The 22431-nt window shown below is 52.7% G+C and overlaps 2 protein-coding genes and 1 long non-coding RNA gene across 5 annotated transcripts; 1 reads left to right on the top strand and 2 right to left on the bottom strand.

The window, feature by feature from the left end:
- Window positions 1–50: 50 nt before the first annotated feature.
- DCTN4 (dynactin subunit 4) lies at window positions 51–13408 on the bottom strand. Its single transcript, XM_075102681.1, has 13 exons — window positions 13195–13408; window positions 11584–11654; window positions 10979–11157; window positions 10007–10050; window positions 9142–9249; window positions 7506–7579; window positions 7057–7169; window positions 5612–5721; window positions 4533–4606; window positions 4042–4096; window positions 3463–3570; window positions 2965–3062; window positions 51–2235 (listed from the first exon to the last, which is right to left on the bottom strand). Exons 1-13 carry the CDS (start codon window positions 13327–13329, stop codon window positions 2022–2024), a joined length of 1383 nt encoding a protein of 460 aa, XP_074958782.1. The 5' UTR covers window positions 13330–13408; the 3' UTR covers window positions 51–2021.
- Window positions 13409–15614: 2206 nt separating this feature from the next.
- SMIM3 (small integral membrane protein 3) lies at window positions 15615–17482 on the top strand. 2 transcript variants are annotated; one of them, XM_075102683.1, is made up of 2 exons: window positions 15615–15736; window positions 16443–17482. In XM_075102683.1, the coding sequence occupies exon 2, from the start codon at window positions 16444–16446 to the stop codon at window positions 16621–16623; it is 180 nt and encodes a 59-aa protein (XP_074958784.1). In that variant the 5' UTR covers window positions 15615–15736; window position 16443; the 3' UTR covers window positions 16624–17482. The 2 variants fall into 2 exon arrangements, with proteins under 2 accessions (XP_074958784.1, XP_074958785.1); XM_075102684.1 differs by lacking the exon at window positions 15615–15736 and adding an exon at window positions 16115–16137.
- A 1101-nt stretch (window positions 17483–18583) lies between these two features.
- Window positions 18584–20451, bottom strand: LOC142060767 (uncharacterized). Of its 2 annotated transcripts, none has more exons than XR_012661909.1 (2): window positions 20172–20451; window positions 18584–20068 (listed from the first exon to the last, which is right to left on the bottom strand). It is a non-coding gene; the product is annotated as an uncharacterized LOC142060767 (long non-coding RNA). The 2 variants fall into 2 exon arrangements; XR_012661910.1 differs by having other exon boundaries at window positions 20294–20451.
- Window positions 20452–22431: the final 1980 nt, after the last annotated feature.

The raw sequence follows: 22431 nt of genomic DNA, 5'->3' as shown, positions 1-22431 counted from the left end.
TTATTAGCATTTTCTGATTAATTGCAGCGTAAGAACCAGGGCAAAAGATCTGAGAGCCACGTTTGCTTTATTGAAGGTCACTACACGACGTCAAGCGGCAAGGCCTGGGGGGAAGGGGCAGATGCTCCAAGGAGCAGGGACAGACAGACAGACACGCCAACACCTTTCCTATCGCCTACAAGCACCTACAGGGATGGGGGCGGGGGGGAACAAACAACTCACCGAGGTAATTAGACCGCTCAGAATATGATAAATCGATGCACCATCTTGTTCTCAGTGAGGAGCGGCGCATTCGGGAGCAGGCCATGCAAACCCCAGCCCGGGGACGGCAGGCACCAGCCCCAGCGGGACCCGGGGCGGCAGCTCGAGGCCAGCTCGCCCTGGAAGGCTCTTTTCCGTGTTAGTGTCACAAGTGTAGCAGCTATTTTGGCTACTGACGAGGATAAGTCGCAGCCAAAGGTTAAGTGCTTTGCTACCTGGCCAGGGAAAGCCGCGGCAGGTGTGAGACATTAACTACAAACTGCAAGTCCTACGCTCATGCCGAACATCCACGTGCAGCCTACACAACGCTGTCACCGTGACGCCACGCTGCTGTGACACCCACTGCAGGGCTTAGGCTGCCAGGTGCACCATGGCAGGTCTCTGGCACTACAGGAGATGTTTTTGGGTGCTGCACCACCGCCTGCCCTGGAGAGCGGGGAGTCTCATCCCGCCCTCCCGCACAGGGGGTTTGCAGCTCCAGGCTGGCAAAACCATGGCACCAAGTGTCTTGAGCAACAAAGCCGTGGCTGGCAGGTATTTAAGCCTTTCCCAGCACCGCAGCATGCCAACACCCATCAGAAATGTCTAACAAAGGTCAGTGTCTGAACTGGGAATGCTCTGCAGGAAGAACGATCCCACCTGCTTGCACTAAGCTACGCAGTAATGGCAATACAGTATCCTGGATACACTGCTCTTAATTACTGGTTTTAGCTTGGACTATAGCCAAGTTGCACCCCAGGTAAATTACCTTATGGTACAGTGTATGCTAGTTAATGTGTACTACCTAAAATGTGTACTACTAAAATGTTCCACCTTTATACCTTCCTTCCACCCACCCTAACTGGAAAAAGAGTATGAACTCAAACAGCCCCTGTAGTTTTATGAATACCAGACCTAATCTTAACTCTCCCAGTTTCATACTCCGATTACCACCCCTACCGGCACACATTAACTGATCTGAAGACTGCCAGGGAGCCTCTCTGGAGCATCCCTGCCTCAGTCAAGAGCTGTACCAGAACCTGAATTCCCAGCTCACGGCGCATCATGCTACCACACCCACCTGCAACACAGCGGGCTGACAGCAGGCTCAGTTGCCAGTCAAATCCATGACCACTACAGTACACTACATTTTGAGTTTAAAGGCAAACTGATAATTTCCTTTGTGAAAACAGACCTATCACCTTGGCTAAGCAAGCTACATATGCCAGAGCGGTGGGGTTGGATGTCCCAATCCCCTGCAGCTGAGGTATCCTACGAGGAAGCAGAAAACAAAGTGTCGTGCTGCTGCCAATAACTTGCCAACAACGCAGCAGACACGGCCACCTCTTAAAATGTTTGTTTGGGAAGGGCATAGGTCTGTGTGAAAAAGAGTTTGTTCGCTACTTAGTACGTAACATCAGGTCTGTGGGCTGACATGGAGAAAAAATACCAGTTTTTTTGATGAACCCAAATTCAGCCAGGTGTAGTGTAAATCTGGAGAGAAAATCTTTCTCTGTGCTGAAACACGTGCTGCAAGTTAAACTAGCCTGTGGTGGTGTGGGGAAGCGGAGCGGTAGTTAGTGGGCACTACGACAAGAGGAGAGAGAACAAACCATCCCAAAACCACGGCACCCTCAGCCACCTCCTCGTGGCCCGGCTGGGGCCCGTGGCACACACCCACACATCACAAAGGAGCTCTCACAGAATGCTTCACCAGGTGCTTTCTTCGCTGTGACAGTCCGTCCTGCAGCCAGCTGTCGGGGTGCAAGCGTTGGGAGCATTTATGGGAGCACTGGACCGAGGCTGAGCTCCACGTGATGGGTGAGCCAGATGACCCCAGAGGTATGATCCTCTTCCTCGCAGGGCCGGATTAGACCGGTGAGGATTTTAAACTCGTGCTTCATCTTGAAACTCACGGTCACTTCACCCTCTTCTTTCTGTGGGGTGACCTTGATGAAAACTCCTACCTTATTGGCTTTTCTGAAGGCAATAACACTGCAAGGCAGAAAACAAAAGAACACTGGGTCAGCCAAGTTCTCAGACAATTGTTCTGAGAGATTTATTCTGGCACCACATAACAGAGATGCTCAGTTTATGGCCCGTGAGCTGAATATGCCCTGCTAGAACAGCTGCCCTGGTTTGTAGCTTACTCACCCGCTGCAATTTTTGCAGGGGCCCCACAGCCCCTCAAGACCAGAACAGACACTCCCCTTCATGCTGACAGTTGCCAGCGCATCTGTCAAACAGAACATGCCTGCTTTGGCCATGGGAGTTATGTACCCAGCTGTGCAACAGGGAAGGGCCATGGCATACAGCTCTAGTTGCTCTAGAGGCTGCAGAACATATTCCATTTTGAAGACTGGAGGCAACTCTGTCACACTGAGAACTACTGTATAGTTCTCACCACTACTGTGACCCCCTGCTTGCAAGGATAAAGCTTACACGGAGTATTCCTAGAGTACCACCACCTATACCTGAACTGCTGTAACAGCACACCTTGCCTCAAAGGGACCAAATGTCTCCTGAACAGCCAAACCACATGCTGAAAGATTTGCATTGCTGATCTCTGACTCCCCCAAAAAACCACCACATGCCCTCCCCACAAGAAAACCTGGAAAAAAAAAAAAACCCAAACCATGCTGAAGACAGAGAGGAGAGTGAGTTACTTGGTTGAAGTGCCAAGTTTTTAAGGGACAGGACCCCCACAGGACAGACAACACTCACTCAGGGTCATCTTGGAAGTCTTGAGGCTCTGCCAGCTCATCATATTCTGCTGCAGCATCTTTGCCAGCCAGAATCAGCTCCTTGGGAGGAACTTCCACCTGAAACAGAACACAAAGAGAAGCAGCCTTTCAGTACTGATCACCACCTACACTGTGAGCAGGAGAGAGCCCTCCCCTTCTAAGGGCTGCTTTACTATGGTTTAATAGAGCAGTGATTCATCCTCAGCTTTCCTCCACTCTGGTACCAGCTGGTTACCACTCTGCCAGTGAAATCATCTAGTTCTCCCTTGGGTTCCGGATCTCAAAGAACAGACACAATCTCAAAATACTTTATGAGCTGACATTTACACTGATGACAGTCATTTGAGCTCCAAGGGGGAAAATGCAACACAGTCAGCAGGGACTGAAGGACATATGAAAAGTGTGACCTGTGGAAGAATAAATGGGAGTGGAAAGCCTTGGAAGAGGCCTGGGCTCACACAGCAGGAGGGTACAATACCTTGGCAGTGCTGTTGATATTGTCAGGGTCTCCCTCTTCGCACTCCAGCAGTGTGACATGTGTGATGTTCTCCACTGGATTAGTCAGAGTCAGAAGGACTTGGCTCTCCTGGGGAGATTCAGGAATCAGTTCGAGAAGCAATTACTCTAAAATTCATAGTTAATGTTAGCACCTCCATCTTCTGTGACTGATCAACACCTTCAAAAATTGCATCACATATCCATCCTGCCAAGGGACGGATAATGAACGCTCCCAGTCCATGAGAAAGGTGTCAATGCCATGCAGCACTCTTCCTCAAGTAAGATATACACATCTTTGGAACCTAGCCAAGATCTCAACTCCCGACCTTTTGTTCTTAGGATATTAATATGTGCTTGTGATGCCAGGCGTCACGCTGCACAGTGACAAGTACATGCAGTGTTATTCTGACCACTCCCTTAAACCCTGCACCCTCTCTAAATGGAGTGAGCGAAGCCCTCAGGGAACAATCATCACACCATGTCATCTTCCTAAAAGATCCCATGTCCACACCTCCCGACTGTGTCTCACCCTAAGTTGTTTCTGGAAAAAACTACTGACCTTCATGTAGCGCAGGTTGGGAATAGACATGATTCTCACTTCAGGGATATAGTTACTGCAACAAGAACAAAGCAAATGACCGTGATGGACCATGCTGCTGTCTATAACCTACCTCTTGAAGTAGAGGGACGTATTCACAGACATCCACCTAACTCATTCAATGCTATTAGAGCTTAGCTTACATTAAAAAGAAAAACAAAGTGCCCTTTTGCTACATGAACTTAATGCTACAAACTCTGCCTACCATGTGGGGCTAGCACAGTGTGCAGTGCCTTTTTCAAACTGCTAGAATCATCAGCAAACTTCTTAGTGTATCAGGAAGCAAACCTATTACAGATAAGCTAAATATATTTAAAAAGGTGGTTACACCATCCTAAGAGATGACACAACCACACAAGAGGTCAAATCAAAAGCACAAAAGAAATTAAAATAGAAGGCATTAACTAAGAATTGATAGGCATTGTTCTCCCCAACCCCCATATCTTACTTACACGGCGACCAGCTGGATCTTGAATTTGATAGATGTTGGGTTGAATTCTGGTTTGCTCAGGTTATGTTCACATAGCTAGGCAGAAAGATATTTTAGTAAGCACCAAAAGACAGCGTGCAGTCACACTGAAGAGTCAGAGCTGCAAGCAGAGCACCACAAGCCATGATATTACCGGCCTCTAGTGCAGTGCACATAAAAACTACCTTGGGATGCACGTAGCCATAGCTGTGCCAAGTTACTGGTACTCCGAAAATGTGATAGCCAGCACTATCAGTGCAATCTCAGAAGCAGGAGATTCAGAAGCAGGCTTACAACTCACTGACTGCAGCAGGAAGAAGGCACAAATACCTGCAAGCCCTTTGACTTACGCTTCAGAATCCATTAAAAAAACAAACAGTGGGAACTCAAGACTGATATCCTCATAAGCTACTCTTCAAACACAGGGTTGGCCTGACATTACTTACTTCTGAGAAAATACTCTGCATTTGCAAAGCATTCTGCATCTTAAATACTCACAATAATATTGCTCTATTGCTCCCGGAACTAGATAAATATCCCGGTTTCACTGAGAAAGTAAGCAGCTCTTAAGGACCATGTAGTAAGTCAACAGCAGAACTTGGAGTTAATTCTTGCCAGTTTTCACTTTCCAGTTCCCTGCTTTTCTTCCCTGAAATATCCTCTTTCTACCTTCACTCTGAGGACACCTTCAGTATTCTGCACTGCCTCTCACTGATGTCTGACGACTTGATTTTTGTCTTCACTAATAGCAGAAATTTTTTAATTCCAACTATACTGGCAGCTTTCTATGATTCCTTGGCAAGGCAGAGCACGCAGACCCTATGCAAACCCACCTTTGCATCTTTACGTGTATTTAACAACTTTGCCTCCCTTTCACAATCTTCTTCAGGTTGGAGATGCGACAGCCTCCCACTTCTACTAGTGCTGCCACCAGTAATTTGGTTGAGAACCTTCAACAACCAGAACCATTTGAGCAGTTTCTTTTAAGAAGAAATACACCACCTACTTCCTACAATCCAAGTTCTAGAAAAAGCACCTTTTTTTTTTTATTTAATTGCCTACCCGACAGCGCAGCGAACGTTTGATCAGGAGGTGCTTATGACGTGGGTAGAGCTGGGACGCACAGATCGGCTGGAAGTCAGGCTGCAGCAGACGCTGACGCAGAGTCGTCACTGGGTGCGCAACAGAAAGCAGGACTAAATTAACCTCTCTCTCAGGCACTGAAACTCAAGCTGGATTGTACATGTGCGCTGGCCTAAGAGTAAGTATGCCATGCACTGTGTGTTGACATACTACAGCCTCCGAGAGACTTAATTTCACCTGCGCCCAGTAATTCAGAAGCCACTGGCAAGCGTCACTGTTTCTAGCAGTGAATGAATGGAAGGTAAGAATTGTAGAAAGGGCTGCCCTGACGGCATGGTAACACTAGAGCAACATCAGTGCCAGCCCAGGAGAAACAAGGGACCCTGACCTCTATTCAAAGCTCAGCTGGGGTAGAAACAGAATTCTGTAATCATCTAGAAAAAAAGTCCTTTCCCCCGCACAGGCAAATCAGTTCTCATAGCTTTGTTACCCTCACAGCTGGGTGCTGCTCAAGTACAATACACAGCTTCTCAGCAAGCAGTTTGCATAACTCAGACTCACACATAGAATTAGTGACTACAAAGTTCCCAAGGCAAGGAACTCCAGCAGCCAAACTTCCCATGGGTTTCTCCCAAAAAACAGGCTCCTCACTGTTCCCAGTGTCCAAGAAGCAGTGAGCCACCTGGCAGCCTTTCCCTCACTGCAGGGAACCACAAAAGCTGTCTTCTTTACCAGCATCATACTCTCACAATGCTGACAGTCTCATGAGAAAAGGAGACCAAGATAAGCTACCCCTTTCCATAAACCTTTCATTAATTAATTAATACTGGTGGACTGTGTAGACCTAGTGGACTACCAAGAGCATCTGTCCTACTTAAAGCCACCTCAGCAGGAAATCCACATTGCTTCCTGAACCTGCTGTTTTATCCCATTCTCTCCCAAGTCTCATTGACCAATTTACAATATTTTATGATTAAATCATGAACCAGCTAAATAACTGGTGAGTGTACGCAAGCTCAAGCTGATGTCAAAGGAATGTGCAATTGTTACTTAACAGGTCAGTTAAGGTTCCAACTCCCCAGTAGCTCAGCTACTTCCTTACTTCCTATTATTTGAAAAAGGGCGTCAAATCTCTTCTCCATCCAAAAGTTGACACTTCACACGCAGAGAAATTAAGGTCATCATGAAAATGAAACAACCATTAAGAGGCCTGACATGTTTGGCTCTGAGCTTTCCATTTACAACACAAAGCTGAGGTTGCATTGAAAGTTACCATTTAAAAAGTCACAAATTTCCCAGCATTTCAAACAGACCATAAACATTACAAAAACCTCAGGCCATTAAGAACCCCACAGATAACTTTCCAGGCACTGCCCATGTTCACAGATATAAGGGCAAAAAGTGACAGAACATAAAGGTGTTACCTTCTGTCAGATTGATTGGCCTTGTGTAGTAATCCTCAGGAAGAGGTTCCACTTCTTCCACTGCATCAGCTGGCTCAATCTTGATCTCCTTCTGGTCCTCTCCTTCTTTCAGGCTGAAGCAAAGTGAGGGACAACTCGGTCATAAAATACGGCATATGCACTGACAGACAGCAATAGCAGTATTGTAACACAGAAGGCAGCAAAAGTTGAGACTACATAGAGACCGCCTAGGATGTAAGCAGTCACTTGTTTCTCTTAGGAGAAAGCAAAACAGCTGGAGCTGCTGCACAGAGATGCCCGAGGATTTGACATCTCTAACACTCCAAAGAAGAAAGCTCCTTTCACTGCTAACATGTTCATCATCTTTCTGAAGTTGCTTTACTGTTCTGTAGGAGGTTGCCTACACCTCCTATCCTTCCCACAAAGACAACCCCAACCCTGAGACTCACGAAAGTCCAGCGAGGGCACCGATCGGTGCTCCGGGCCTCTGGCGTTGAAGCCTGGTTCCCAAGCCGTATTTGTCCTACAAGGGAAAAAGGAACTGTCAGCTTCAGGCCTGCTTCCTGCCAGGACAAAAAGACCTACTGCAAACTCATCCTTTGAGCTGCATGGCAAGCAAAGGGAAACAAGCAAAGGAAAGCAAAAAATGAAAGGTATTCAATGCTTCCCATGATTTTTTTTCCCTGCTTAAACTGTTAGTAAGGAGAAAACAATTACCACTGCGCTGCAGATGGGGAGAGACAGATGTGGCTACTGCTTATAAAGCTTTTGCTCTTTCCTTAAATCACCAGCCTGTGCTACTGACACATTTTCCCTTGATCTTCTCTTCAGAGCAACTGTATGTCAAGTAGTGCAGAATGAGAGCTCAACTGCCAAAAGAAACTGGGTCGATGTGGGTATGCATCCATCCGAGATGCTCTGTAGCACTACTAGAAGCAGCTGGAAGGTTCAGCCTCCTGCAGGCCTCGTTACCTACAGGTCTCTCTTGCCAGGCACCACCAGTTAATAGGAATAGCTGAGCTACTCCTCAGCTTTCTACAGCTGAGCTGGGCACAAGGGTGCTTGGAGGCAGAAGTCTTCCTTCTGGGCTGAAAACCTGAATTCTCACCAAACAAGAAATGTGAGCATCAGCCCACCCTGGTGGTTTTTCAGGGATCAGAAGATTAATGTTACTGTCATTTGCCTCAGGTAGACAGAGGGCTGCATCTCAGCCAAGCTTTGCAAAGGACTGCCTTTCAAGTGTGCGTTACTTACCCGAACAGACTGCCCTGTTTGTAAACTAACAAAAAGGGGGATTTTTCGGTAATAAATGTTATCCTCTAACTAGTTAGCCTTCACATGTGTTTGTTCTAGGCACATCCAAGTCAGAGGGCCTGAGGCAAGGTGAAGAGTAGGATCTGTTACTGCCCCTCAGTTGGTACCATGAGAGCTTTAACACCAGCAGAAACTGCAAAAAGACTTACCACTACGTGTATAGTGTGTTGCTGTGGAGTGCCCCCAAAATAGCAGCAGGTAGCAACGGAGACAAAAAATGCAGCCATAAGACACAAGCATGGGCACAGAGCAAGCACAGTTAATTGAGAAGTAGCAAGCATATGCAGAGTCACCCAGCTAAACGAAGTAAGCATTTACCCGCCAGTTACATCAAACAAGTCATTTGGGCCACAACCAAGTCTAAAGGTTAATTTCAGTTGAGACTTCACGCAGAAAAGCGCCAGACAATCCTGATCTAACTGTTACTGAGCTGTGGTGACCAGCTGTCCTGAGAAAGAGCTACCACCGATATCATGACTGTGGTTGCACTGCATTTCACTGCTGGATAACATATTCCTTTGCACGGCAAGTATAAACCCTTCTGGCATTATCAGAGAGGACTATTAGAGAGAGCGGCAATGTAATAGACAATAACGGGTGTAAAACTATTTGTCCCCAAAGAAACCCATGTGCCCTAGCACATTTTCTTCACGTTGTTCTAAAAAAAAGAAAGCTGAGTAGCCCTATCAAGCTACCAACTATCTAGTTTTCCAAGCTGAGGTTGTTGTGCATCACTTCTCCTGCTCTGAGAGCACAGTACTCCCAGCTCACCGAAAAGGCGAGAGGCATGTAGTTTCGGCGCCGCACCAGCTTCTTCCGGTCCCGCTCGATCTTCTCTTTCTGAGCCAACTGCTGGTAGTACTCAACCAGTTTGTTAATCTGGAGGTATGAAAAGGAACAGATACCCAGTGAAAGGGGAACAAATGCCCTATCAGCTGCTATTTGTTTGTGAACAAGCTGAGGTTCCTGCTACTTGTTTCACTCTGTTCCTAGTACTACCAATGGTTTGAAGGATACACATTAAAGAAGCCTGCATGTCTTAACCCACACTGCAGGTGACAAACTGACCCTCCTTTGGGAATGGCATCTGTCGGAGAGCCGTGTCCAATTCTCATTCTGCAGTGAAGCACCTGAGACTTTGTTCATGCCTTTTCCACAACTGGACAGAGTAATGCCATGTGGCCAAAAACTGAGCAATTTGGATTAGTGGAGCAAACAGCATCTTTTCCCTGCCCCGAGGCTGATCACATTTAGCACAGAGCCCTAACTGGTGACAGGGAAGGGTAGTAAAAGTGCGGGTCTGTTTTCCAGATCCTAGACACACTCTTGATCAAAACCCAGCTTTTTTCACACACATACGCAGCATATTCATTGGTGTTGTTTTAACAGTACTATTAAATATGATGTTTTCAACTGAGTTTCTTCTGAAAATTAGATCTTATACTGCGATATCTATAGGAGAGCCTCTAAGAGGCCTTCTTTCCATTGAATACAGGCAAGGTGGAGATTAGGAACTGGAACTGATATCTGAAGGATTATACAGATGCAGGAAAAGTGATCGAGAGGGCCTGGTGTCTCTAACAGCTCTTTCTAGCTCATGCATCTCAGCCTAAGCATTACTCTCCCACTCACTCACCCTCTGTGTGTGAGGATTCTCCGGCTCCTGCCAGCCGCCGCTAGCTGCACAAGAAAGAGAAAAAACAAAATCCTCAGGAGAAGATTTCCAGACTCCACAGAGAAATCAGATTTAACACCCAACTGTCTGGGTCTCACTCATGAAATATGACACTCCCTATTTTCACTACACTTATCATTGCAATTCTTCAAGTTCACACCTGCACAAATATATACCTCTGAAAGCTTTTCACAGGCAGGTTTGGGCTGAAGGAGCTTCCCAAGCTTTTATACTGTGCTTTTACACAACTGCTGTTTGAGAGATACTCAGGATCAGCACCTAGGAGTCACTTTAGCAGCAGGTACATAAGTTTACAAGAACAGTCTCTTATTACTGGCTGCCCATGTCCCTGCACCTTCAGCTCCCAGTCTTTGGTCACATCAACACTGGAAATCAAAGAGAATCTGCTTGGTCTACTCAGCCCCATTTCTGGAGCCTGACAGTATTTTCTGCAAGTCTTATGCATCAAGAAATAGATGAAAGCTTTGTTCCAGTGCTGTCACAAAGAGAAAAACCAAGTACAAGTACTGACTAGCAACTCTGGAATAAGCCTAAGTGAACACAATTGTCAGAAAATATATGAGATGTTTATGCTGTCAGACTGAGAGCCTTCCAAGGCTCTGAAGGTACACAAACAAGATCTCAGCTGTGGGGAGAGCACACCAACTAAAAAAGCCACTTGTCTGACAGCTTTCTCGGTAGTCAGGTAACACGAGCATGGAGGCGGGTCACATGTTCCACTAACTCATCTCAGCTCTTCAGATGAGACTTCAGCAACAAACTGCTTTCCTGTGAATTTCCAACCATGACTCAAAACCCAGGCAGATATTACATATATCGTACAGCCAGAAACTAATCTGAATATCTGCTACCTTCAAAACACATACCAGGCTCCTGCTGTTACTCAGATTTCTGCCTTTGACGGTCACTTACCAACAGACTTGTCTGCCATGCCAACATCCCGGGAAGTCCAGCGGCAAAATCCACAGGCCAAGTAATACGCTTTCTTCATGGTAGTCTTAGCCGGGTCATCAGGGAGCGGAGCAGGAATGCTGGTGGCCCGGGTGGAAAGGGTGTGCATGCAGCAGGGGCAGTCAAAGCAGTTGGCACACCTGTAAAGAGGAAAGCCCATAAGATCGGTGCTCTGACAAGGATCCCAGGCCAAGGAAAATGCTCTCAACAAGCAAATCAAGATTAAACCAACAGATCTTTTCATCTTATGTGTCAGCATTAGGTGAAAAGGGCAACGGAGCTGTTAACAGGAGGGTTCAGCGTCAACGTAAGAAGGGCGACAGTGAGAAATACTGGGTGATACTAAAAAACCCTTTGTATTATGAGAGCAAGTCATCAAAAAATCTAGAACATGAAGAGCACATGATACACCATGGAAAGACACTTATTGCCCAAAACAAGACTAAAAGGTAATAAGAAGTAACGTAATTCTCGAAAAGAGTTTCAGATACATGTGATCAGATGTCGATAAGGAAGGAGCCGTTTAAAACAGCGAGTCTTGATGAAAAAAGCCAAAGTGACCTTACCTATTCTTTTTCAGCTTGGCTTCGGCCGAAGGCATGTTTTCCAGGCAGCTGGGGCAGTAGTGAGAGTCCACCTGATGAACAACATGGTCACATCACACTTCCTGGCAAGCGTCTGTCTAGACATTATGCCAGCAGCAGCCTGAAACTCCGCCATGCGATTTAACAAGGCTTTGTGTCTGGCAACAGGCAGGGGAAGTCAGTGAAGGCTTGAGACTTTTTTGGTATCTGAAATCTTAGCCCATCTTGGTCAAATTTTGATCTTTAGTAATGTAAGTCGGAAGGTTGCTTAAGTCAGGATAGATTAAACCGCTCTGGCTAGTAAATGGGAAAAGGACAACAGGCTATTTTGTAGTTGTCAGAATTTATTTTTTCAGCCTCAAGAGCTGGTTTTAACATGCTGTCTTCCATTTACATGTACATCTATCCTGCTCTGGTACTTACACTGGTCAGAAACCCATGCATTTCAGAAAATGTTTTGTATCTGTCTGCTGTAGCAAACTAATTTTGCTAATTAAAACAACAGCAGGAAGGAGGGGGTCCCTTTCCTGAAGGGGAAAATGAGCTTATCGTTAAATGTGGAAATACACAATGACTGCTCTCATCGAGCTACGGAGAATTCACAACAGATGCAGCCTGGTGACCAATACATTTTCTACTCTTCAGAGGCTTTGATATTTGCGAAAAGACACCTCTTCTGAGATCTGGGTTGCACGGTCATTCTTTTAAGGCTTTTCAAATCTAGCATAATTTCTTAATTCACCCAGACTTCCACAAAATCAATTTTACCAATTTTATTATGATGATCCCAGAAGCCACATGAGCAGCCCCAGGACCAAGGCCTGCCTGCAGACTATTATCCCAGCCTGATGACAACCTACGCTTCAGGCTCCGGCTGTTCCTGGACAAGGAACTAACCCTTCACAACAGAAATCCCACTGTACAACACGGGGAGGGAAGCTTAGCCAGGTAGAAATAAATTCACACCAACACTCCCAACCCCGACTTCATTCTTCAAGCAGGTGTAATGCTTCAGCACGCTGAAGGCATGGGGTTTGTTACTGCATTCACCACCACGGCCAGCAGACCTCGGCAAGCCCCGGGATCAGCTTCCCCGCCCTCCCCGTGAGACAGCATCGGCTCCCTGCGGGGGCTCCCGGACCTGCTTGGGGTGTGGGTCGGGGGCTCCCTGCCCCTCCCCGGCCGGGCCCCACGGAGGGGGTGGGTGGGTCGGGGGGTCCCTGCTGCCACACGGTGGGTCGTAGGTGGGTCGGGGGGGGGGCTCTCGGAGAGAGGGGGGCACATCCCCTATGTGAGGAAGCCGCCTCTCACGGCAGCCCCCACCCATGGTACACGCGCCTCAGCCAATCACAGCCCGAACTCCGTTTACAGACAAGGGTGCGGACCCAATATAAGGCAAAGCACCGCCCCTCCCTTCACTCGCCGCCAATCACCCCGCTCCATCAAGGCACCGCTGTGCCCACCCCTTCGCCGCGCCACCAGCCAACGGTATAGCTAGCAGCGAGTGAGCAGCGGGAGAACCGCCCAATCAGGGCGCGGACAGCGGGCAACGTCCCGCCGGCGGCGGGCGCGGCGCGGCCGGGCCGCCGTTACCTCATGGGAGACGCACTCCAGGGAGCGGAGCTCGCTGCAGTACCGGCAGAAGTACAGCTGCGACAGCGGCGCCCGCAGCTTCTTCTCGCCGCGCACCAGGTACAGCACCCGCTCCGACTGCAGCAGCGACGCCATCTTGGAGAGGCGAGGCGGCAGCCGCGCGTCACCGCTGACGTTACGCCGCCGCGCCGCCGCCGGCACGGCACCGCCCCCGATCACGTGACCCTGCGGGACGGAGCGGCGGTTACAGCGCATAGGGCCCCCCCCCCCGCGCTACTCCGCAGTGTGACGTGGCCGCTCGTCACCGTAGGACGTCATCGCCCCGGCTCCAGCGCCTTAATGTAATTTGAAATAACTGCGAAACACGAAGTATTTGGAGGGGAGGCGTTGGTGTGCTCCGCGCCGGGTGCAAGGCGGGGGGTTTCCGCAAAGCAAGCACCCCGTGTTCGTTTTGACGTGCATACATGACAGTTTACGCACCATGCCTATCCAATATGTAATCATTGACCTGAGCGTCCCCTCCTTCCATTGGTCTGTATCTTTAATTTTAAGGCTACCATGTGATTTTAATCTACTTCCCACACTTACTGGGGGGGTGAAGGGGGGGGGGCGTCAGCCTTTCGTCCCTCAGTGGAGTCAGAGGTCGCAATCTCCCCCGCCAGAATTACCTTTCCCCGAGTTACTGGAATTTGGCAATTGTCCAGTTTTTCAGTGCTTTCTGGGGCAAGAAGTTCCCTTTTCTCACTGCTGACTCACCCGTGGCCTTCCCTGATCTTCACAAAGTCCTTGAACTTCTACTGATCTGTGTTCTTTTGAGGAAGCACTGGCTGGCGAGGCACGCCCTGCTAATACCCGCTCATCTGGCCTCAGCATTATTTACTACCTTGTTAAAATTCTCAGGTGTTAGTTTCTTCTCCTGTGATCCTTTCTTAACTACTACTAACTCCTGTGCTATTTCCACTTCATGCAAGAATAATATATATACGTTTTGATGTAACAAGTGGAGCCGGCAGGGCTGGGGGCAGCACTCCACCTGCTGTGGGCCTTCCCCAGGCCGCTGTGGGGCCCTGGCTCCTCGTTCCTCTGTCCCCAGGCAAGGCTGTATGCACTGTCACAGGGCACCCCTCTGCTCCCTCCAGGCTGGACAGGGGAGACAATGGGGGATCAAGGCCGGCCCAGCCGCTTTGCACATCCCAGAGCCGTTGTCCTGTTTCCTTTCCCTGAGCCTTCACTCACGCATGCTTTGCTGCCCACATTCCCCTCTGAACCCACAAGACACCAAACTTCCTCACCCCCAAAGGTGGTTTCTCTTTAGTCTCACGGTCTCTAAGGTGGGATCCTGACAAACCCAAACATCCCTCTGTCGGGGATCCACAGAGAAACCATGAGGTCTCCAGATGCTGTGCTGCAACGTGCATCCAGAGGGGAGAGTTTGCATCACCAAACCACCTCCGGTTTGCTTGTAGGCACACCACTCGAGCATCTGTCCCAGCTTCGCCCGCGGTGTCGTTTCCTGATACGCCTGTTCCCACGCAGTGCTGGCGTCAGCCCCCAGCTTTTGCCTGCATGGACCCACCGCCACACGTGGTAAAAACCCCATGTGTTTTTTATCTGACAGCAGCAGCTGGAGGGAAACACACTGTGGGGAAGGCAAGGAGGAGGCTGCCCACTGGCTGCCTGTGTGCTGCTACCAGGGAGCTGCACGCCCGGGTAGTGCTCAGAGGCTAAGGGTGTCTGAGAGCACATGGAAGTGGTTTCCACCACCAGGAATCCAGCAGGTTTCCCTGGGAAGGGTGGGAATGAAGGGTGCAGTGTCTGACACCGGGCTTGCATCCCAGCAGGAAAATCAGAGCATCCCACCTTCCCAGGGCTGGCCAGGAATAGCTGCTGCTGCTGGCTTTGCCCTTCAGTATCGCCATGGAGCGGGATGTTCTGCTGAGCAGCAGAAACGCTGTTCCCAGCCAGCAGGCTGAGGTCTGCCGCCTCCCAGTAGATGCTCTCTGCCTGCGTCTCTGTAAGTCAACCTCGCCAAAGCCTTGGGGAGTGCTGGCTGTCGTCTCACTGCTGGGTTTTATGGAGGCTCTCGGTGGGTTTGCTTTTCCCTCTTGCCCCTGAGGCAGGTGGGAGCAGGTGAGCCCTACTGTTGGTAAGGCAGGAGGGGAACGGGGCAGGGGACAGGCCCTTTATGAAGCTGTTCTGCTGTGAAGTGTCCCCACGGCTCCTCCTTGGCACCTGAGACCTTGGGGTTGGGCTCCAGGTGGTTTCTCCCGGTGCGACCCCGTCCGGGGCGGGGATGAGCTGGAGCGTGCTCTTGCATCATCCCGGTGCAGAAAAAAGGTCCTGCCCCCACTACCCTCTCTTCCCCTCCTCTCCCTCCCGTTCCCCCTCCCCTACCACCCCCTGCGGGCCGAGCCGGGCCGGGCCGGGCGGGGCCACGCGAAGCCTCCCGCCCCCGGCGGGGATCCGGCCGCAGCGGCTGCCTCGACGGAGCCGGACCCGGACCCGGACCTGGACCTGGAGCCGGAGCCAGGCAGCGCCGCAGGTAGGGGGGCACGGACAGGCAGGGCGGGCAGAGTAGGCAGGACAGGCTACCGCCGCCTCTCCCCCGCGGCGGGGACTCGTCCCCCTCCTCGGGCTGCCGGGACGAGACGAGACGGGACGGGATGGGGCGGACGCGGGGGCTCAGCCCGGTGCTGTCGCTCGCATCAGCCGGCCGCCGGAACCCCGGCCCAGCGGAGGGCAGCTGCGGGCCCCCGGAGGGGTGGTCGGAGGAAAGGCAGTGCTCAGCCTCGAGCCCTGCTGCTAATTAAGCTGCTAACTCGGTGACTCAGCAGGAGGCACCCCGGGGGGAGGAGGGGGGAGAAGGTGCGAGGCGCTCCCCCTGAAGCGAGGGGGGCTCCAGCTGCCTTGGTCCCACCGTTTCTCCACCCGATGACCCTACTCGTGGGTGACCGGCAGGATGCCTGATTGTGGCTTTGCTTTATCAGCTCCTTTAACAACAGCAGCAATTAATAGGGAAGTTTTTCCCTGGGCTTTTATCCAGCTGCATCAAACCATGCTATAAATTCTGGGGCTTCTCAAAGAAGCCTTTACCAAAGCTCTTTGCTCTTGAAGGAGGCCAAAGTTGGATGTGGCCGCAGGGCTCTCCCTGGAGAGAGCAGCAGGGCGCTCAGAGCAATGGGGAGGTGGTCTAGCTATAGGAGGGTTGGAGGGGACTGCCCCATCACCCCTCTGCCTCTCCCTTGCAGGATGGACCTCTCTTACCCTGCAGGTCCTGCTGCCCTCCCCAAGCACATCCTGGACATCTGGGTCATCGTCTTGATCATCCTGGGCACCATCCTCATCATGACAGCCCTGCTGCTCTGCCCAGCCACTGCTGTCATCATCTACCGGGTACGGACTCACCCCATGCACAACGGCATTGTGTGAGGCTGTGGTGAAGGCAACAAGGGACGGACGGCCTGCCAGGCAGGGGGCCACAGCCACAGGACCCTGTGCTAGGGACTCCACAGAACCTGATGGGGCACCCCAAGAGATGGGGAGAGATGGGTAGGAGCCAGGCTGGGCCAGCTCCCAGGTGCCTGCCCTTGGACCTGGCTCTCACTGGGTGAGCCCACTGCCTCCTTTTTACCCACCAAGCTCATGGGGAACATCAGGGAGATGGTGGCTTTGACACCAGCAGGGAGATGTGTGACTTTGCAGACATGTCCAGCTAGAAATGACTCGCTCCCGTGAGGCAGGCAAGCTGGTCTCACCTTTGCTGGCGACCCCATCTCCTCCCAGGCAAGCAGCAAGGCGTGGAAATTCCCAGCAAAATTATTTCTTCTTTGGAGTGCCAACTGTTGGGGTGGTTGGGAAAGAAGGGTCAAACCAAGATGGATGTGGCTTCTGGTTCTGCATTCCGAGACTTGGCTAAAAGCATCCATGACAGCCTGTCCTGGCTGCACAGCAGATGTGCAGCTGGCACCGGCTTCTTCTCTATCAAATAACTACTTAAATTGTAGGGAAATCCTACAGGGTGCTCAGTTCCTCCGGATCTCGTGGAGCAGAGGAACGTGGGCAGCTCCTGCCAGCCTGCCGCCTGCATGCCAGCTGCACTCAGCACCCCTGCCAATGGCAAGGGCCCCCACCACTCGCCTGGCACGCCAACCCCATTGCGGGGGTCTGTGCGCCCTTCGCCCGGGCAGGCAAAGTGGGAGGAGTGGAGGGGTTTGTGCCCAGGCAGTGGCAAGGGACCATCTGAGCTCTTATGTTGCCCCTTGCTACCAAATAAACAGACTTTATTCTACACGTGTGTCATGTGGCTCTGTCTATGCTACGGATGGTGCCCAGGTACCCATGTGCAGGATCTGAGATACTTTGCAGCCTCTCCAGAAAGCTTCCCTGAGCTGACCTCCTGCGCCACCTTGGCTCGAGGTCTCCAGCGTTCTCTCCTGGCCTTTGAGCCTGGTGGCCGCAGCACCACGGGAGGCACACTGCCAGCCTGGCCCCACACTCTGGGGGTGCAAACCCGAATCTGGCTGCGATAGCAGCAGTGACCATCAAACAGCGAGCAGGAAGGATCCCCAGGGACTTTCTGACAGCGGTGATGGCTGCTTTTCTCCTGCTCGCGCGGCCGGCATCGCTCCCCCGCACCAGCCTCGTGCTTGGCTCTGGCATGTGGCAGGAGTCCTGGGGCCGAAACAGCGTTCCAGTGACTCATGGAGAGAAAAGTCACGAATAATGAAATGAATCAGACTGGGATGTGAGGAGATGCTATGGTGATGCTGGTGGGAATTGTTTAAATCCCATTTTCTCTGCTGGAAAGAGCAGCCAGCCCCATGGTGTTGGAAACCCTGCATCCCATCCCCGTGCAGCTTGATCCATGACAGCCAGCATTGGGCTTACTTTTGGCATTGGGGCTGGAAGGACAGGTGACTCCCAGAGAAGCAGGACCTTGGGCGAACACCTCCAGCCCCGGGGAGGGGAGCCCAGCACGGGGACGCAGGCCCGGGGAGCGGAAACGCCTGCACTGGAGCTGTGGGCTGCGGTTGTGCTGGGGAGGGAGCGGACATGTATTTGTTGCCCAGAAACAAATTTCTGTTTCGAGCTGTTGCCTCTCTCTCTCCCCGATCGAGTTGCAGAATTTGAGGCAAATAACTAGAGTTATTTTCCTGTTGTTCCCCCTTTCTCCCTCCCTCACTGGCACAGTGTGGAGGCAGCTGGAGGAGATGATGGCTGTGCTGGGTGGGAGCAGCCCCAGCTTTGCTTCCCCCCTGTGCTCCACTCCAGCATCCTTTCCCTGGGGGCACCATCGGGTGTGGGACAGACAGCGGCTTCTGGCACCAGGAACCAGAGCTGAGCAGCTTTGCTATAACAGGAATAGGGGAAGAAGCCAGAAGTACTGGAGTGGTTTGAAAAGGAAGCGTGGTTTGGAGAAAAACACCCAAGGAAAAGCATGCAACCCCCCCACCACAGCCCTGCAGCCGTGCCCGGTGGCTGATCCCACCTCCCTGTGCCCCTTGTCCTGAGCAGCTGGGGGATGCTGCAAGAGGTTTTGTTTCATTGTAGGAGTTTTCTGGGAAGTTTCAGGCTCATGGCAAACATTTCCAGGAAAGGTATTGCAAAGCCTTGGAAAGACGGGTTTGCTCATGACAACAACAAACTGCGCAAAGCAAAATGGCAGTGGGGGAGAGCAGAGAGAAGCTGGGACATTTCTGAAGTATGAAAATGGGGGGATGGATTTAGACTGATGTGCGCTGTCAGGTTGGAAATTCCTCCACCAGGACTGAGCAAGAGGAAGAAGTCCCCCCACTGCCCTGGCTTCAGTGCCTGAACAGTGCTGGAACTTGGAGGCAGCGTTTGTGTGGTGTTTTGCCAAGAAAAAAATGCCTTTTCCTGCCTGTTGGGGAGCAGGTCCTGCAGTGGCGACACTGCGGCAGGGCAGGCGTGATGAGGGTGCCGAGGTGATTCAGCATCCGCCGGGATGCTTCCCTGCCAGTGCCAGTGGGTGCTGGAGCGCGGCGGGAGCAGGCTGCTGGCCCACGAGGGCTGCTGCTGGGGGAGGCAGATGCTGGCAGCTCCAGAGGGGAGGAGGTGATGCAGGATGCTGGCTCTCACCTCGTCTCTGGGCAGCAATGAAAGCCATGCTGTGGATGCAGACACCCAGCTCAGCTGCCCTATCTCTGCCGGACAGGGCATCGCAGACCTGGTGGCTCGTCAGGAAGGTTGTGGGGAGCCCCAAAGGCAATTGTGCAGCAGGAGCCAACCCCAAACCTCTTGGGTGCTGTGGGAGAAGTGTTGCCTGGAGCAACTGCTGATACACGACCCAAGTGTGGGCCCTGTGGCCCCAAAGGGAGGCTTACGGGGTCCCAAACTGCCCCCCCATGCTCCAGGCTGCAGTGGGGTCTGCAGGAGCACATTGCAAAGATCACGGCCAGCGGGCTGGTCCTTCCCCAGCCTCAGGGAGGAGCAAATCCCCGCGGGGTCAGAGCACTCAGCAGGGGCTCCTCATGCTGGAGGAGAGAGCAGCCACTGGTCTCCCCTCCCCTGCTTGGCAGCAGTGGGGCACTGGGTGCCCCTGCGCCTTTGGGTGGGGGAGCAATGGGCCAGGGGTATTTCTGCAGGGGGCAAATCTTTGCCTGGGAGAAAAAGGGATGGGGGATTCGGGGGCACTCAGGGAGGGGAGTCCCCACCTCAAAAGGCACTGGGCACTGTTATCAGCGGGGAGCCTGCCCTCAAACCAGGGCAGCGCCTGCAGGAGCACACAGGCTGGGGCAGGGCAGCAAAGTCTGCTTGAGCTGCGGAGGCGGCAGCATGGGGGAAGCCTGGCGCCAGGGGAGCTGGGGCCTCTCGTCCGCCAGAGCTTGTTTTGCTTTCGCCTCCCGTTGCACACCTAGAACAAAAGTTCAGAGGTTGCTCCGGGATTGATGCCATGCCAGGCTGCCAGAGGGAAAGCAGTGCCGCTGCCAGGCAGAACGATGCTGCCTGCCACTGACCAAGTCCCTTGCTGCTGTCTCTGGCACTCTGCATGGAAGAAGCTCCTTGATCGGCTCTGGGACAAGCCCAGCCAGCAGCAGTTTGTGGTCCCCACCACTGGTTTCACATTCCCTGTGCTCACCGTGGCCCTGCAGCCTGGTGCGAGGTCTCTGCAGCCCCCAGCCCATGGCTCAGAGACAGCCGGGAGGCTGGTGGCAGTGGCAGCATGGTAGCCAGGGGGCTGGAAGCGCCTGGCCTCCCGCGCCCGGACTCCTGCCAAACATCTGCAGCAGGCGGGGGCGGTTCCAGCCCAGCTCTGGTGGAAAAACAACCAGGGAAGGAGGTTCATGCGAGGGTCAGCCCGCCCAGTGTGCCTGCCATTTGGGGTGGGGGACCTAAGAGGACCCTGATCCGACAGGGTGGACCAGCACACTGCCCTCGAACGGTCTTGCTGGAGCCCCCAGCACCCTTGGCTGTCCCATGCTGCCTCCAGCATGGCACAGCATAGCACGGTGGGGACACTGGATGACATGCCCAGGGTCCCACAGAAGCTCAGTGGCAGAGAGAGTGTCCATCAACTCCTTAAATCCTCATCTGTTCCCCACCTCTATCGAGGCCAATTTGGTGCCAGGACCCAAGGAGAGGGGACTTGGAGAAACGGGTCCCTTATTTTTACTTTGGTTTTAGGAAAACACAGTTCAGGACTGGCTCAGCCTTTCCCTGCACATGGCAGGGATCAGGGACATGTGGAAGGGACTCAACCATGCTGTGCCACCACTACTCGTGCCGCACCACTCCTCCCGGCCCCAAGTCCATGTTAACCACGGGAAGGCCACCAAAGCCCCACGCAGGCAATTAGGGGATATAATTAGAAGTGGGTGGCTCTTTCTGTGGTGGGAACTAGCGGATCAGGGAGCGCAGCCCTGAGCAGCTCCCTGGCTCTGTCCCGGGAGGTGGCTCAAGCCCTGGCCAGGGTCAGCAGTGTGAGCTGGCTGGGGAGCATGGCACCATGCCGGGGAGCGTGGCACTGTGCCGGGCATGCACCAGTCCCTCTTGGCTGCAGGCTGCAGCAAGGTGCGAGCTGCGTGTCAGCCAGGAGCCCCATGGCCCAGTGGCCCCAAATCTCCCCAGAGCCTGGGAAGTGGGTGGGGAGAGTTGAGCCCCTGGTTTTGGCACCCACAGGCTCCCTGGTTTTGGCAAGGAGCTGCCTCATGCCACTCATGGCCACATGCATGAGGGGTGACCGGAGTATCCCTGCGGCCAGCCCAGCCGTTGGCGCATTGTGTCGGGCTTTAGGCAGTCCCCAGGCAGCGGCTGATCATCTTGGGGGCTTGCCTGGACCTGGGGGAGCACACCACACCACTTGGGGACACACGCTAGGGCAGGGCTAAGTCACTTCTCCAGTAGCAGTGCAGGTTTAAAGCTTTGGGAAAGGCTGCCTATGATGGAGGGACCCACAGGTCCCCTGTTCCTTAGGTTCCCTGGGGGACGTACACAACCCCCAGCCATCCCACACCAGCCCAGGCTGCACTCGGAGCCTGACAACATCAGCCTTTCCCAGAACATGGTGTTCCTGCCGGTGAAAGACAAGGGGTGGGAGATTGCTTGCAGCCTCCCCCAAGCCCACAGCCCCACTCCCCTTCCCTGGCAGCATCTCCAGCAGCCGGCTCAGTGACTGCGCCCTGGCAGGGCTGGCCCTGCTTTCTAGTAAAGCCAAACCTCGAGCTGGTGCCCATAGTCCCCCCAGGGTTCACCCGCTGTCACCCTGTCCCGCCCTCTCTCCCAGGCCAGCTCCCACCCCAAACCGCAGCTTCCCCCCAGCTCCTCTCCAGCCAGTTAATTCTGTCATCAAATACTTTTTTTTGGGGGGTTTCAGGGAATTTACACCTCACCACGGATATTTCCCTTGGAGCCAGCCCAGGGTAAATGTTTGCATTCCCTGGGTATGCAAACAGGACCCTGGAAACTCCTGCCCCTGGGGACACCAAGGGCTAAGGGACAGCCGTGCGCTGCCTTTGATCACGGCAGGGTCACCATGGGGCTATGGGCCCCCCAGCCCCAGCACAGCCCTCCCCCCCGGGAGGGACCCTACACCAGAACTGCTTCTAGGGGCACCCTAATTTGCTGGGCTGCAAAGGAGGGAAGCTTGATTAACCGTTGCCCACGCCTGAGCAGCACAGCCGTGGGAGGGGAGGACACGCACCCCAGCCGGGATGCTGCTGGGGCGCTTTGGTCCCTGCTCCGCGGGTCCCAGCACCCCACTCGGGCGTGGATGTCACC

This window comes from Phalacrocorax aristotelis, chromosome 8 (assembly GCF_949628215.1).
Source record: "Phalacrocorax aristotelis chromosome 8, bGulAri2.1, whole genome shotgun sequence".
Taxonomy (NCBI): Eukaryota; Metazoa; Chordata; class Aves; order Suliformes; family Phalacrocoracidae; genus Phalacrocorax; species Phalacrocorax aristotelis.
Note: the sequence above shows the minus strand (reverse complement) of the source record. Positions and strands in the feature narration are given on the sequence as shown.

What these genes read in the sequence shown, in the direction of transcription:
- DCTN4 (XM_075102681.1), bottom strand. Translation starts at nt 13,329, where the DNA reads ATGGCGTCGCTGCTGCAGTCGGAGCGGGTGCTGTACCTGGTGCGCGGC. An exon ending in CATGGCAGACAAGTCTGTTG is followed by an intron (nt 10,051 to 10,978) that starts GTAAGTGACCGT and finishes TTTCTTGTGCAG; the next exon opens with CTAGCGGCGGCTGGCAGGAG. An exon ending in GGTGCCCTCGCTGGACTTTC is followed by an intron (nt 7,170 to 7,505) that starts GTGAGTCTCAGG and finishes ACTTTGCTTCAG; the next exon opens with CCTGAAAGAAGGAGAGGACC.
- SMIM3 (XM_075102683.1), top strand. Translation starts at nt 16,444, where the DNA reads ATGGACCTCTCTTACCCTGCAGGTCCTGCTGCCCTCCCCAAGCACATC.